Raw genomic sequence first — 15,696 nt, 5'->3', positions numbered from 1 at the left:
CGCCATTATGTATCCTGATCTTCAAGCAGAAGGAGCCTCTCTGGGCCAGACACTCAGAAATTGGTCAATCCGTTTGTCTCTCTGTAGTCGTTACTGTCTCGCTGGACGAAAACTCTGAATGTAGTGTTTGTTAATGTCTCTTTCCTCAAAGGCTGGAGGCTCAGAACGTGGTTGTATCTGTTGCTGCCTCACAAGCTGTAGACTCAGATCATGGGATCAGTCGTTGTCTCTCTGGACGGACCAGAGGCTCAGAACCAGAATGTATCTATCAATGTCTATCCCCTTACAGGACAGACTCAAAATGGGGTGGTATCTGTTAATGTCTCAGCTTCGCAAGCCAGGACTCAGAACGGCATATCTGTTTTGTCTCACTGGATGAACCAGAGACTCAGAACGGTGTTGTATCTGTTAGTGTCTCTCTCGATGGGAGACTCAGAACGACATATCTGTTAGTGTCTATCCCCGTACCAGACAGACTCAAAACAAGGAGTGTCTGTTGAAAGGGTACCTTTATCCCTTTCCGATGAGTAGGAGATTGCAATTTGGCACTTCTCCATTCGAGTGCTGCGATTGGCTGTTGGCATCCGAGGGGACACACACAGGCCCACCCTTCTGTCCCCTGTGGAACTCATTTGCATAAAACACAAAGTTGAAAGTCTTTAAAGTGTCTTTAAAGTTTACCAATTCATTTCTCACTTTCAAAATCACCACCAGAATATCTTTAATATTATTCTAATTAAATAGAGTCCAGACAAGATGGAAAAAGATTGAACTGTCATACATTCATTCATTCATTAGTACATTAACAGCTGAATTTGTGCAAGATATTGCTTTACAAATAGCTGTCACTGAGAATACTTATTTCTGTGAATAAGTATGAAATGGATGTGTGTAGTTTACATCAGTTTTAAGGTTTTCAAACATGAATGGATTTGGATGGATCACTGTGATCTCTCTTTGTTTCACCCATTGCTGCTAAGGTCCTGAGGAATTTTTATGGCAGTCACTGGCCAACCTTAGGAAGTAGTCTCTAGGTGGGTGAAGGGCAGAAACTGCATATGGACCAATGAGAAGTCATGTCCTTCCTAGGCTTGGTACCAGAGGTCTTCTTATTGCCCTCTAAGAGGTGTCTGGATGTTGTCCTAGCATCTTTATCTGATGGCGTTGGACAGTTTGTTTGTGTTAGTCCACAAAGATCCAATCAAAATGTAGGAAACCTTTGTCCACTGTTACGGACAAAGAGGGGTCCAGCCATAAACTGGGCCCTGGAATGTGCTGTTCCCTACAACAGTATAGACACACGTGACCACTCCTACCACCACAATACAATGCAAAGTGTATTTTGCAGGAATGTAATTTTTCCACATTAATCCAGGCTGTAAATGTGGTCCACGTGAATCATGTCAGTTCACACAGAATGCTTCTCTTTTTTTTTTTTCATTTAAAATGCAAAGAATCTAATGAAGATAAATAGGACACACTTGCATACACACACACAAAAACAATAACCTCACTCTCAAAAAAAAATGTTTTATTTGATTATTATTATTACTTGTAACATATATTAAATTTTCTCAATTGTTGTTAGCACATTTTAAGTATATATTTTGTTTAGTTAAGAGTAAAAGTTGAATCTGTAGTATATAGTGTACTCAGGTTGTTGGTGAAAGCTCTTCAGTTTTCTTGATCACATGTAAGGCTATGATCTTTGCTGCCAGCAGAGCCTCATTACAGGCCTGAGGGATAAAGCTGGGAGGAAGAAGAAACCCATATCGACCACGATCCTGAAGTTCAAAAGTGAAGGAATATTTTATCCCAAGATTATACGCCCAGTCATCAGAGCCTCCTGGGGCCAAATCTTTTGAAAGAAAAACAGAATATTAACATAACAAAGAAACAGAAACAGGCAAAAGTTCAAATACAGTTATCAAAAAAAATATTTGTATTCTAAGAATAGACAGGAAACTTACAAATGGTTTTTGCAGCCGCACCATATTTATAGTTATTATTGTAGTATCTGCGTATTTTTGTTGAGGCCTCCTTAACAAGTTCTTGCTGTCAGAAAGAAACACAAATATGCTTATAGAAGTTAAAAAAACCCACATTCTTTTTACTTGTAGTATTTACTAGCATGGCCCACCACAAACACTCATGCATTAACTTTATCACACACCAACTCATTGTGGTTTGGAACCTCATCATAGGAACAGGAGTAAGGAAACAGAAGCATCTGAGAGTAGGAGTGAATGGAGAGGTACAGCTTGATTTTGTCCTTATGGGAGCGCAGGAACTGTGCCACAGCCTGGGTCTCTGGTTCAGACTCTGGGAACTGACCGCAATATGTGGGATCACACGGATTATCGGAGGCACCCTTCGCTTTAGAACAGAGTGGAAGAATTAAACCAGGAGTAATATTAGTTCAAAACAAAAATGTCCTTAAAAGTAAAATTATAACTGTTTTTTTTTCTGTTCAGTATTTGGAACTTACTGCACCAGTTTGCATCAAAATTTCTGTTCAAATCTACTCCAGCACACTCGCTGTCTTTGTTAACAGAGCGGTTTTTCCTCCACATACGATCCTGTTTGGTAAATATGAAATGATTAAGTTGGTCAAGGTTGTTTGCGTTTTTAGAATAAGTACTGTGCTAAATTTGGATCGAGAAAAAGTCAGTGATAAATTCAGTTTCAGGGAAATTAATAATACACAAGTACATGTATTATAATTCTAACAGCATATTAAATGGACTAAAAATAATAATAATAATTTTAACATATTACTGTTGTCCATGTGTACTTGTATCCATCAGGGTTCATGACTGTCAAGACATAAATGTCCATTTTATTCAACATCTCTGTGATTTCACTGTTCCGGTTGTAAAATGCTAGTGCCTGGCAAAACAAAACAGAAAAACATTTTTTCCATTAGATTTTCCATATATGCTCTAATGTGCTCCAATTTACTGAACAATTACTGGTTGTTAATTCTTGACCTTAAAAAAACATAGCTTAAACTGATGACTCTTTGAGATGTAATTTATGGGTTTAATCCATATCCAGTTTTATCCAAATCATGCACAAATGGAAAGTAGAGACTGGTTAAATGGATTAAATGATTAAATGGGTTAAGTATACAAAGAGGTTGGTGAAGAAGCTGAGTGTGAAGAAAAGCATGATACAGACAGGTTAGGTTAAGCTATAATGCTGAGAGGAGATTGAATACTTTATACTAACATATTTGACAAACCACATGCAAAAGGCTGGGGCGATCCACTCCCGCGCATGAATCCCACAGTCTATCCACATGGCCCTCTTCACCTCATTTCTCCTGCCTGATAGCTGCAGACACACAATGAGACTATAGTCATAATTTAAATTGTGAATGTGTCTGTAATATGTCTGAAAAACATATTCAATGAATCAAAGGGTTAGTTCACCCAAAAATGAAATTTCTGTCATTAAAGGATTAGTCCACTTTCAAATAAAAACATTGCAGGATTATTTTCCTTATAGTGGACTTCAATGGCCTCCAGACGGTTGAAGGTCAAAATTACACTTTCAGTGCAGCTTCAAAGGCTTTAAACGATACCAGACAAGGAATAAGGGTCTTATCTAGTGAAACGATCGGTCATTTTCGAAAAAAATACAAATGCATATGGTTTATAAACAAAATATCGCCTTGCACATGCTTCCGCTTTCCGTATTCTTCAAAAAGCTTACGCTGTATGTCCTACGCCTTCTTGTCTCGTCTCCTCGACTGGTATCATTTAAAGCCTTTGAAGCTGCACTGAAACTATAATTTTGACCGTTTGGAGACCATTAAAGTCCACTATAAGGAGAATAATCCTGGAATGTTTTCATCAAAAACCTTAATTTCTTTTCGACCGAAGAAAGAAAGACATGGACATCTTGGATGACATGGGGGTGAGTAAATTATCAGGAAAATTTTATTTGAAAGTGGACCAATCCTTTAATTACTCACCCTCATGTCATCCCAAACCCGTAAGACCTTCGTTCATCTTCGGAACACAAATTAAGATATTTTTGATGAAATCCGAGGGTTTCTGAACCACACATAGGCAGCAACGTCATTGCACCTTTTGAGGTCCAGAAAGGTATTAAATACATCATTAAAATAGTCCATGTGACTGCCGTTTTGTTTTGTTTTTGCGCACAAAAAGTATTCTTGTTGCTTCATAACAATAAGGTTGAATCTCTGCACTCACATTGACTATTTTATCAATGTCTTTACCTTTCTGGACCTCAAAATGTGCAATGACATTGCTGCCTATGTGTGGTTCAGAAACCCTTGTATTTCATCAAAAATATCTTAATTTGTGTTTTGAAGATGAATTAAGGTCTTACGGGTTTGGGCAACATGAGGGTGAGTAATTAATGACAGAAATATCATTTTTGGGAGAACAATACAATAAATGTACCTTTATAACATAGAGTGGCCGTTTCTCAGAAGATGACCCAATAAGAATAACTTTCACCATGTCTGAATGATCTTGGTTGGTCTTATTTATCCAGTAATAGATCTAATAGAGAAAACAACTTTGGTCAAATCGTCATTTTCAGTTAAATGAATGCAAAAGTTGAGGAAAATTTTCTAATTTTTGTCAGTTTACATCATCTAAAGAATGATATCTCTCATAGAACACGCCTCCGCTCCGGGGATCTGATGTATCATTTCTGGTCTGCATCTCAACCAGTGCTGCTGTGTTTTCCAAAAGAACTCTGCACAAATATCAAAAACCAGATCTGAGACTTAAAAATCAAGGAGTAGCTTTTTAACATATGCAGACATCATATCGATATAGACATCAAACTTGGAACATGATAAATGTCCTAAATATAAATGTGAATACTCATTTAAAATAATCATAATAAATAAACTAAAATGTTACCTTAAAGGTGCTAAAGAGGATCTTTTCGTCGACTGAGAAACCAAAGACTGTTAGTGAGTTTTTGAAATGAGCGCATGCGTAAGAACAACCCCCCTCCTTCACAGCTCATTTCGAGGGAACGCCTCCCAAAACTCGTACACGAGTATTGGAACACGAGTGTTTACCACCGGCATTCACTGTTTTGTGTTAGTGGCTTCATTATGTTGGACTCACCGCAGGTAACTCATAATCTGCAGTTGTTACTCCTGTCTCCTGACAAAAACATTGCATGCGGCGCCTGTAGAGTGTGGAAAGTTACTGGAGCGCGCACAAGGAACGTCATGGTCTCTCACAAAGAACGTCATGGCAGTGATTGACAAGCCAGAGGGCCAATCCGCGCACGTCTCTCACAAGGAACGTATTGGCAGTGATTGACAAGCCAGAGGGCCAATCGTTTATGCGATGATCGCGTAAACGATTGGCTGATGTTTTTAAGGCCCTACCTCATGCACAGATGATGCATATTAATATTATTCCTTTCAGTGCACCTAATAAATAGTCTTTTATCAGTTAGTAAAGACAGTTTCAAGTAATATTGCAAAAATGTATAAAACAAAACATCCTCTTTAGCACCTTTAAAGGTAACTACATTCTACATTCAACCAAATTGAACAGATTTTCATACCTATAAGTAATGCCATGTTTGCGTAGGAGTTCAGTGACAAACTTCACACTTGTTGACTGAATGTAAAGGTGAACCTCAGTGTTTGTTGTAATGTAACTGGACGAAGCAGGCTGCCACAATAATGTCTGAACAAGCACAGAATATAAGTTTACACATTAGCTGAAACTCACTGGAGCAGACTGAGGGTCAGTTCAATAAATCAAATCAATTAACCGCCAATATTTGTAGAATGATTCGTACTTGACTTCTTGTGTAACTCAAAATCTACAGTATAGAAATTTGATATTCACAATCGTCCTCTGGCAGAATGCCAGTCAACAGATGGCAATAAATAACCTCTCACCTCATTGTGACTTGTTATGTTCCTCACGGTGTCCACATGTTCCTGTGTGGATACAGTGATGGACAAAACCTGGTCACTGTGTATGAATAAGGAAACAGCAGCAATCATTTTAATTGTTAGATGTAGGCATTGAATATGTGGATAAAGTTGGGAAAGTCTCAAGAAAAAAAAATCGAATCATATGCAAGTACTTTATATTGTCTGTAACATGTGGATACGTAATTATTCACAATAACCACTTCAGCAAAGGTTGTACATTTTCTGTTTATTTCAAACTTTTGGCTTATTCATAGCCTACTTGTAGTATTTTTTTAGTAGTAATTCCTCGTAGGTACAATGTTTGTATATCCACATTTAATAACTGATTGCACATAATCTATTATCATTACCCAAGAAAATATTTTTAAATGTTGAATAAAAAACAAATCCTAAAAATTGCATTGGTACATATCTTGGTCAGATCCATTTTTTTTTTCTCTCCAGTAAGTAGCTTCTCTGTATGCACCCTGATTACAATAAACAATCATAAAATATCAATAAAAGCCTCTTAGCTTACTAAATGTTAACATACTACATACAGAGATTTTTGATTAAGTTAATATAAATATAACTGTATAATGCATTATTTTAGAAAAAAGGAGAAGACTTACTGTTCCGATTTGCAGATACATTTCTCAAGAAAGATGTTAAAACATATGAAGTAAGCCAGTTGTATTAGGGGCCTCATTTTTTTGTTCTGTCACCAAATAGTTTGTGCAATAATGTAGACAAGGTAAGAGGCCAGTATTGATCTAGAACTGTTTGTTTGCTGGTTAAACTGTACTTTGAATGGTCTCGCTGTATTTCAAAAGTTTGTTTGTAAAATGTTTATAAGGACTGGTCTAAAAACAAATGGTGTCATGTCACCATCATTCAATCGTAATAGTTAATTTTAACATTTCTTTTGCATGCGAGGAGCAAAACATTTAGGGTAGAACTCAACCATAAATCTTAACGCTAGGTGGCATCTAAGGGCAATTTTTTGTTTTACAGCAGGACGCTGAATGAACGAACAGATTCAGGCTCCAGTCCAGCAGGTGGCGAAAAAGCCGTTTGCCAAGCTCCATTAAACACTAGAAAAAAGTGAAAAACAACAACCGACCAGTGGTAAGCACTTCCGGGTTTTGACGGGTGATGTGTTGTTATTTTGGAGAAGATGTCATCCCACGATCACCTGTCTCACTGTCTGTGCGATTTAATTAGGTAATGATTTTAAACTGTTTATTAATTTTGTAGATTGTGTAAGCTAGTGTCGAGTAAGTGAAATCCAGTGAACTCAGGCTTGCTGTTACAGTACGAATGTATATTAAAATCTACTTTCTCTGTTTACTTTCTGTTTAGAATGAATGAATGCATACATTTTTATGTATTTTATTGAAAAATTATTTATAACAGTAATGGATATTAATCTGTAGTTTCGTATAATATCAATACTTTAAACATTCACAAGTATTTCTGATTAAGTACGTATTGAGTACGTATATTAAAATAATATAATGAAATCTGTAACGTACGTTAGAATTAGTTTTGTGATCTTGTCCATGCTCTAACTTTTTAACAGGAAACCTATTGTATGCCAGATGATATTAATATGAAAGTTGGATTATTGTATGTGACTTTTGCCTTCCACAGGTTACTGTGGTCACTGCTGTTACCATGCTTCTATCTGAGTCTTGTCCTGACAGCCATCCTCTTCCTCTTCATCATGGGGGTGAGAACCTGGCTGCAGATGAAGAGGAAGACCAGGAGAGCTCAGGATGGCCGGCCTGCTGTGGCTTTCTTCCACCCATACTGCAATGCGGGAGGAGGGGGAGAGAGAGTGCTGTGGTGTGCTTTACGTGCTCTTCAAAACAGGTCAGATATTTCAGCTCTTATGAGTGTGCCATTTATTTGGCCAGACATTTTTGGGTCAGTGACAAATAAGGAGTGAAAGCAGACAAAAAACAACTACAACAACAAAAAAAACACTAAAACCATAATTTAAATAATTTTAAACTATATTTAAACTATTAGGCTAATTTATAAATAACATATTTTATTGTATGGTTTATTGAGTTTAGTCATTAATATTGTCATACAGAATAACATACTTATAATGATTCCTAATATGATAATAAAAATGTATACCATATCAAAAGCCAAGGATGGTAAGTGTTTAGAATATTTCATGTAAAGTCTTGTAAAATTATCATGGAAGACTAGAGTGTTTTCAACATGATTTGAAACTTTTAAACTGGCTTGTTACTTGGTTGTCCATTGAAAAGTATATCATAACTTTCAAAAAACACACACTGACTTTGACTTATATGCAACTTAATATTGCAATTCAATATAACTTAATATTAATATGAAATATACAACATTATTTTGTGCTGTAACACTTTATTTTACAGTGCTGTAATTACACATTACTACATGTACTTACTATAGTAATAACAGTAAAGTATGCATAATTACAAGTAACTAACCCTAAACCAAACCAAACCCTAACTGTAACTCTATAGTAAGTACATGTAGTTAATTAATAGTACTCAGTACTTATTTGAGTAATTACAATGTAATTATGGCACTGTAAAATAAAGTGTAACCTTTTGTGCTGTCCTACATGACATGGAAACTTACATCACAGTGTATTGGTAACAAAAAGTAAAATAAGCAAACATTCTAGGCAGACCTTTCTAGACAAGTCCTTTTGGATCCTCCTGTCATTTGACATCACAGTGTATCAGGACAAAAACTTACTTTGTTTTACTTTAGGTGTGAACAGTTTTCATGCATGGCATTTTGAATATTGTCTTAAAATATAATCTCATGAAAATCTAGGATAAGACTATATTGTTGTGTCACTAGGCATATTTTGATTTAAAGGAACACTCCACTTTTTTTGAAAATAGGCTCATTTTCCAACTCCCAATCAAGTTCCTTGATTATTACACCGGAATGAGAGTATAGTTCCTAGCCATATCGGCCTAGAAAATCGCAACTTTTCATTTTCCGTCGGTCTTAGTACACGATGTAACTACAGAAGAGTCAAGTTTTAAATAGGAAAAATATCGAAACTCTTTGGTCAATTTTGAGCGAGATGCTATTGGTCTCATCAGATTCAATGAACTATGCTAAGCTATGCTAAAAGTGGTACCGCCAGACCCGGAGATCGGCTGAATGGATTCGAAAACGGTAAAACTCAACTCTTTAATTCTAGGGGAGTTGGAAAATGAACCTATTTTCAAAAAAAAAGTGGAGTGTTCCTTTAAAAGCTATAGTCTTATATTTTGAAATTGCTTAGGACAGTAAAGTGAGCATGGTACATCACTTACCTTTATATAAATGTATCAAGTTTGGCTGAAGCTGTCTTGAAATGCTTGAATCAGCAGGGCTGGGCTTCAGCATGAGCTTATTACATAATGAAAGACTAATCATGAATTCAGGATTAATACATTTTTATTCCTGTATACATATACACAGGTACCAAGATGTTTCCTTCGTGGTCTACACAGGTGATCAGGGCGTGACGGCAGAAGAGATTTTAGATGGAGCACGGCGACGCTTCAACATCAGACTCCCCAGAGCCGTTAAGTTTGTGTTCTTGAAACATCGTCTCCTGGTAGAGGCTAAACTTTACCCACACTTCACCCTTCTGGGGCAGAGCGTGGGCTCCATCTTCCTGGGGTGGGAGGCCTTGACTGAGTTTGTTCCAGACGTCTACATTGACTCAATGGGCTATGCCTTCACCTTACCTGTGTTCCGTTATCTGGGAGGATGTCATGTGGGAAGCTATGTGCACTACCCAACCATCAGCACTGATATGCTGTCTGTGGTTCGAGAAAGAAACCCAAGGTTAGTCATTGGTGGGGGGGTGTGGGGGTGTGTATCACACACAGTTCTCATGTTAATCTTGAGCATCTATAGAGTAGTAGTGCATCCTTCCAGAAAAGTATCATATTAATAAAAGATAGATACACTGTACAGAGTCTTTCCGAAAAAAAGCTGAGCTCCTGGAGGCGTGCCGTGGGCAGAGCTAAAGAGTCATGAGTGCACGCAGCTTTTGCGTAGAGATCGTCTGCAAGCTGTGACATCATTATAAATAAGAAGAGAACAAAAATGTTTGTGTTGTTTGCAAATCCAGGGCTGAACTGGGACTTGTTTACAAAGCATTCATCACCAAAATTCCAGGAACAAACAAACATACATTCAAAACTTAATTTTTGGCTGATATATGGGTTAAAATAACTTTCAAAATTGGCCCTATTTACTTTCTTAATGAACATATTTTTGGTCTTATTGTGCATTATGAAGTATTGCAGTAGTTCTGAACCAACTTACAACATGGCCTCTATGTATATTTTAATTATTTAAAATAAGCATTAAAATAAGCTAAAACAACTACAAATCAAGATACTTACTTATTTTTATTAACCCCCTTAGCATTTTTTTATATTTATATCATATATGAGGAAGCCTCATTTTCAAAGTGTTATTCTAGACCTGGAAAAGTTATGCAAATAAAATCTTGAAATTCCATGGCAATTTTTATAATAACCATAAATGCTTTCTAATTATCCCAAGCTCTAAAATATTAAATCAGTTTGAAATTGTGGTAAAAAAATATATACAAATTATTATCCTTAATCTGTATCCAATAAATCACAAATGACTTGAACTTTTGTTTAAAAGTAGGAACCTTGAAAAACATTCAGTTGTTTAAAAACTTACGAATTTAAAAAAATGTACAGAAACGAGTGTTGGGCCGTAGAATATTTTGTGGGCAACCTTGGAGTTGCTGCATTAGTGCACAGCATTTTAAGGAAAATAACCTTCTGAAATTACTTTTGTAATGTTTGTTGTATTTTCAAGTTGTGCATGAATTGTTTCATGTGCATTTGTAAACTACTGTTTAAAAGGTTGGGATCAGTATTTTTATTTATTTATTTATTTTTTAATGGAAGGAATGAATACTTATTCAGCAAAGATACATTCATTTGATCAAAAGTGACAGTAAAGACATTTGCAGTGTTACTATTTTAATAAAATGCTGTTCTTTTGAACTTTCTATTCATTAAAGAATCCTGAAGAAAAGGAATCACAGTTTCCACAAAAATATTAGGTAGTAACACAACTGTTTTCAACATTAATAATAATATAAAAATATAATTATAAAATATAAAATGATAAAAATGTTTCTTGAGTGTCACGCTGTAGTAGAAACACTCGCTGGAAGCAGGACTTGAGATCCACAGAAGTTTTATTTCAATCCATAAACGGAAGTCTAGGGAAACACAGGAGAAAACAACACAACTAAACAGCCAAAACAAGAGGGCCGTTTACAAGACACCGTTTTCAACTAAAAACGGAACACTTTTTATGCGTTTTGGCCATTCATTTACACGAAAACGGCATTTTCGTGGCCTGAAAAGGCAAACTTTTGAAAACAGGTTTTAAAGTGCAAGTTTTTGAAAACAATCTCCGTGTAAACGACAAAAAACGCGCACCTGTGAAAACGATGACGTCATGCACATGCGCACTACTTGTTCAGTCTGTAATGTTTCATCTCCATTTTCACAGATTCGTATGAATGGGGATCGTTTTGACAATGGTGTCGTCTGTCGTGGAAAACTCAAAGGAAAAATTTCTCCGTTTTAACCATATCGTTGTCTTGTAAACGTACCCTGAAACTGAGGGCTTATATACATGAAAAACAAGGGAGCAAATTAACAAGACACACCTGAACAGAATACTCAAATCAATCAGAAACCATGGTGACAAGCAAGCAGCGGACAAAGGGTGACAGAACTTAACAACATAGAAGATTAACAAAGAAACTCAGACATGGATAGAAAAGAAAAAGAGATAAAAATCAGACGCTAAACATGAATGTATGAACTCAAAACATGAAAAACAAATCAGTATATTACAGTGATTTCTGAAGGATCATGTGACACTGAAGACTGGAATAATGATGCTGAAAATTCAGCTTTACTAACACAGGAATAAATTACATTTTAAAATACATCAAAAAATAAAACATTTTTAAATTATAATAATATTTCACATGTTCAATATTTCATATTTTACTATTAGACTGTATTTTTGATTAAATAAATGCAGCCTTGGTGAACAGAAGAGACTTCATTCAAAAAACATAATTTTGAATGGTAGTGTATATAATTGGCTTACGTGAATTTCTAATTACATTTGTGCATTCTTAAATCTTCATTCTAGGTTCAATAATGCAGACTACATCTCCAGTAACCCTGTACTGAGTGCCATCAAAGTGATTTACTACTGTGTCTTCGCACTGCTGTACGGTCTAGCCGGCTCCTGTAGTGAAGTGGTCATGGTAAATTCCACCTGGACATTAGGTCACATTCTGGCTCTGTGGCGCGCTCCTAACCGTACGAGTGTGGTCTACCCACCGTGCGACGTTCAGACCTTCCTGGACATCCCTATTGGGGAAGAAGATGAAGAGAAAAAGGACAAAAAGTGTCACTGTGTGGTCTCGGTGGGTCAGTTCCGGCCTGAAAAAGACCATCAGCTGCAAATCAGAGCTTTTAAAAAACTTCTGGACAGGAAGGGGGTGGAGACTGCCGGTCGAGAGACTGTGAAGCTGGTGTTGATTGGTGGATGTCGTAACCAGGAAGATGAAGACAGGGTACTGATGCTGAGGGGATTGTGTCAGGAGCTGGGCCTAGCAGACAGGGTGGAGTTTAAACTCAATATCCCATTTGAAGAACTGAAAAAAGATTTAACAGATGCCACGATTGGGTTGCACACTATGTGGAATGAACATTTCGGTATTGGTAAGATAAAGATTATCATACACTCAGCAAGTTCTATCTCGAAGCATTACGAATCTTTTGTTTTGAATCAGCGGTTCGGAGCGTGTATCGAACTGCTGAAGTCACGCCCCCCAGTGGTGACCCACTGAAATTTCAAAACACTTGTGATGTAACAAAGCCTCGTTTACTGAAATCACGTGACTTTGACAGTTTGATACACGCTCCGAACCACTGATTCAAAACAAAAGATTCATAAAGCTTCAAAGCTTCATGAAGCAATGTTTTGAAATCGCCCATCACTAGATACTGTTAATTAAAGTTGTTATTTTTTTTTTTTTTTTTTGGCGCACAAAAAGTATTCTTTTCGCCTTATAATATTAAGGTTGAACCACTGTAGTCACATGAACTGTTTTAAATACGTGTTTAGCAGCTTTCTGGGTATCTGAGTGTTAATTATCTTGCTGGCAATGGAGGCGTCACTGAACCATCGGATTTTTATCAAAAATATCTTAATTTGTGTTCTGAAGATGAACGAAGGTCTTATGGGTGTGGAATGACATGAGTAATTAATGTCAGAATTTTCATTTTTGGGTGAACTAACCCTTTAATGAAATTGGCAAAGATTTTGGTTTTTGGTAACTACAAGTTTTAATTTGTTAGCATTAATTAACTATATTAGTTAACATGAACTAACAATGAACAATAGTTTTACTGAATTTTGTAATCTTAGTTAATGTTAATCTCAACATTTACTAAAATATTTTTATAGTCAAAAGTTGTTTCTGTCAACATTAGTTACAGGAATGTGAACATTTTAATTAACTAACATTAACAGTTAAATGCTGTAAAAATACATATATTTTTCATTGTTAATGTTAAATGCTAAAAACAGCAGCTTATTGTAAAGTGTTATTTTTTTGTTTTTCTACAGTTGTGCATTTACATGACTGTTACACTGAGAACACTCATCTTCTCCCACATCTCCGCAGGTGTAGTGGAGTGTATGGCTGCAGGAACAATCATTCTGGCTCACAAATCCGGTGGTCCGAAGTTGGACATTGTAGTTCACTATGATGGCGGTCCAACCGGCTTCCTGGCAGATGATGAAGACACCTATGCAGACTCCATGGAACGAATCCTTTCTATGACTCCCGCAGCTCGGTTGGAGATCCGACGTCGGGCCCGTCTGTCCGTCACCCGCTTCTCAGACCAGGAGTTTGAAGGTTCATTTCTTGTAGCCGTGGAGCCTCTAATGTCAACGCTGAGACTATGAGAGTGATGGAGGAGGGGGTCATGGTACTCTCACCATGTCTCTGTCCTGACTGGCTATAGTGAATCAGTCCCATATAGTTCAGTCTAGTTTACAAGCTTGTGCTGGCCCCATAATACTGACTATGAATCATTCCGTGTCTAGAGCAGAAGTGAGCAATTCTTACCGACCTGTCTTGTGAACATTTGCTCTTTAATTATGAAACATCACTAAGGTGAGGGATGCATCATGGGAAATGCTGGTTCTGATGAGATGCCACTTTCTGCTTTAACTTAAAAATAAGAGTGACATTGAATGTAAGAGTTACACACTGCAGATGAACAGAAAGCAGTTGATTTTGTTTAATTTAAAACACTGTTTTGTCTTCATATCTGTTTTATGTACATTTATATAAGATGATAAATATAGTTTATAATTATAATAGGTTTGTTTTGTTTTATTGTTTTAGAGAGTTACAAAGAGAGTTGAAACCACGAATATATCAAAAATGTAATGTCTCTCTTGGAAGATTCAAACATTATACTAGTGCTTTATGTTATTATTATTTTTTTTAATACAATAAATTATATAGAGTGGTGGTCTGGAAATGATTATTCCCATCATTTTTAGTAGCAATATTTCTGTGTAATTATTACATAAGTACACAGTTATTACATTGGACAGCAGTCACATACAGCTGTCCAAACATTGTACATCATCTAACCAACCTCCAGAAATAGATAAGAATTCTTTTTACAATATAACAGCTATATACAGAAAAGCTATCCCAGGAGCACTGATTCTGGGTAAGGGTAACAGTGTGTCTGTCTAGACTAGATAGCAAAGTGACAGAGAGGGGCCAAATTAAACAGGGCATAGTACTCTGGGAAAAGAGGAGGGAACTGAGAGGGCTGAGAGTATTTTAACAGCTAGTTAACAATCTTTAACTTTCAAAATCTAGATGTTTTCTGGATAATTAATATTTAGGTTTAGGAAGGTTTCTCTTGATAAAGATGCCTCATCCACCTGCCTGTCAATAATCCAATTCATCTCATGTTATAAAATTGATGATGCTTTATTAGAAATCTATTTGACAATTGGCTGATGAATATCGATACTGACTCATAGGAAGAAATCGTTGTTTATCTACACTGCGATTAGTAAAATCTGTATCATTACTCAGAATTAAAAACTTCTAAACCCAATATTTTCCAGTACTCAGAACTGCATTAGCACAATAGAAACCAGTGAGAAAAAGGAGACGGTTTCTACAAACACATGAACATTAGTGGCTAAAAATGTAAGAATGCTTAAAGCAACAAGAGTATCTAGGCAAGTTTTTACACGTTTAAAATGTATGATTTTATAATTTAATATTTATAATATAATTTATTAATTGCAATATTTGTTCGCCAAAACAATAGTTTAATATATCTGCCTTTTAAATTTTTTTGCAATTTTCTATAACAAGCTTTAAATACAAATTCCATTGCAGCAACCCCATATAATGTAGCAACCTCCATTATTGAGACATGGTGCTACAAACTGTCAACATGTTCAGTGAACTTTGATCATAAGTATTATTAATCCTGGACAAGACTATTAACAGACTATAAGGTCTGTGCCTATACAGAAATTGACTTTAAAAAAACAATCCAACCCTGAGAAATATTATACTAGAGTTAGCTGTAACATATTTCACGATTTGTGAAACTGAT

The 15,696-nt window shown here is 36.2% G+C and overlaps 2 protein-coding genes across 2 annotated transcripts; one reads left to right on the top strand and one right to left on the bottom strand.

The window, feature by feature from the left end:
• Positions 1-1,510: 1,510 nt before the first annotated feature.
• cpb2 (carboxypeptidase B2 (plasma)) lies at positions 1,511-6,723 on the bottom strand. Its single transcript, XM_048197089.1, has 11 exons — positions 6,565-6,723; positions 5,915-5,990; positions 5,572-5,696; positions 4,629-4,737; positions 4,437-4,538; positions 3,232-3,336; positions 2,779-2,889; positions 2,489-2,579; positions 2,174-2,376; positions 1,971-2,055; positions 1,511-1,858 (listed from the first exon to the last, which is right to left on the bottom strand). Exons 1-11 carry the CDS (start codon positions 6,639-6,641, stop codon positions 1,653-1,655), a joined length of 1,290 nt encoding a protein of 429 aa, XP_048053046.1. The 5' UTR covers positions 6,642-6,723; the 3' UTR covers positions 1,511-1,652.
• Positions 6,724-7,011: 288 nt separating this feature from the next.
• On the top strand, positions 7,012-14,586 carry alg11 (ALG11 alpha-1,2-mannosyltransferase). The gene is made up of 5 exons (XM_048197087.1): positions 7,012-7,156; positions 7,586-7,807; positions 9,419-9,790; positions 12,173-12,750; positions 13,719-14,586. The coding sequence occupies exons 1-5, from the start codon at positions 7,110-7,112 to the stop codon at positions 14,000-14,002; spliced, it is 1,503 nt and encodes a 500-aa protein (XP_048053044.1). The 5' UTR covers positions 7,012-7,109; the 3' UTR covers positions 14,003-14,586.
• Positions 14,587-15,696: the final 1,110 nt, after the last annotated feature.

Source organism: Megalobrama amblycephala, linkage group LG7 (genome assembly GCF_018812025.1).
Source record: "Megalobrama amblycephala isolate DHTTF-2021 linkage group LG7, ASM1881202v1, whole genome shotgun sequence".
NCBI lineage: Eukaryota > Metazoa > Chordata > Actinopteri > Cypriniformes > Xenocyprididae > Megalobrama > Megalobrama amblycephala.
The sequence above is the reverse complement of the archived record's forward strand: the minus strand, read 5'-3'. Positions and strand labels throughout refer to the sequence as shown.

Bases quoted from the DNA above. Each gene is read 5' to 3' on its own strand.
- cpb2 (XM_048197089.1), bottom strand. From the start codon at position 6,641: ATGAGGCCCCTAATACAACTGGCTTACTTCATATGTTTTAACATCTTT. The intron at 5,991-6,564 runs GTAAGTCTTCTC...ATTCATACACAG, and splicing joins TGTATCTGCAAATCGGAACA to TGACCAGGTTTTGTCCATCA. The intron at 1,859-1,970 runs GTAAGTTTCCTG...TTCTTTCAAAAG, and splicing joins TGCGGCTGCAAAAACCATTT to ATTTGGCCCCAGGAGGCTCT.
- alg11 (XM_048197087.1), top strand. From the start codon at position 7,110: ATGTCATCCCACGATCACCTGTCTCACTGTCTGTGCGATTTAATTAG. The intron at 7,808-9,418 runs GTCAGATATTTC...ACATATACACAG, and splicing joins TTACGTGCTCTTCAAAACAG to GTACCAAGATGTTTCCTTCG. The intron at 9,791-12,172 runs GTTAGTCATTGG...TCTTCATTCTAG, and splicing joins GTTCGAGAAAGAAACCCAAG to GTTCAATAATGCAGACTACA.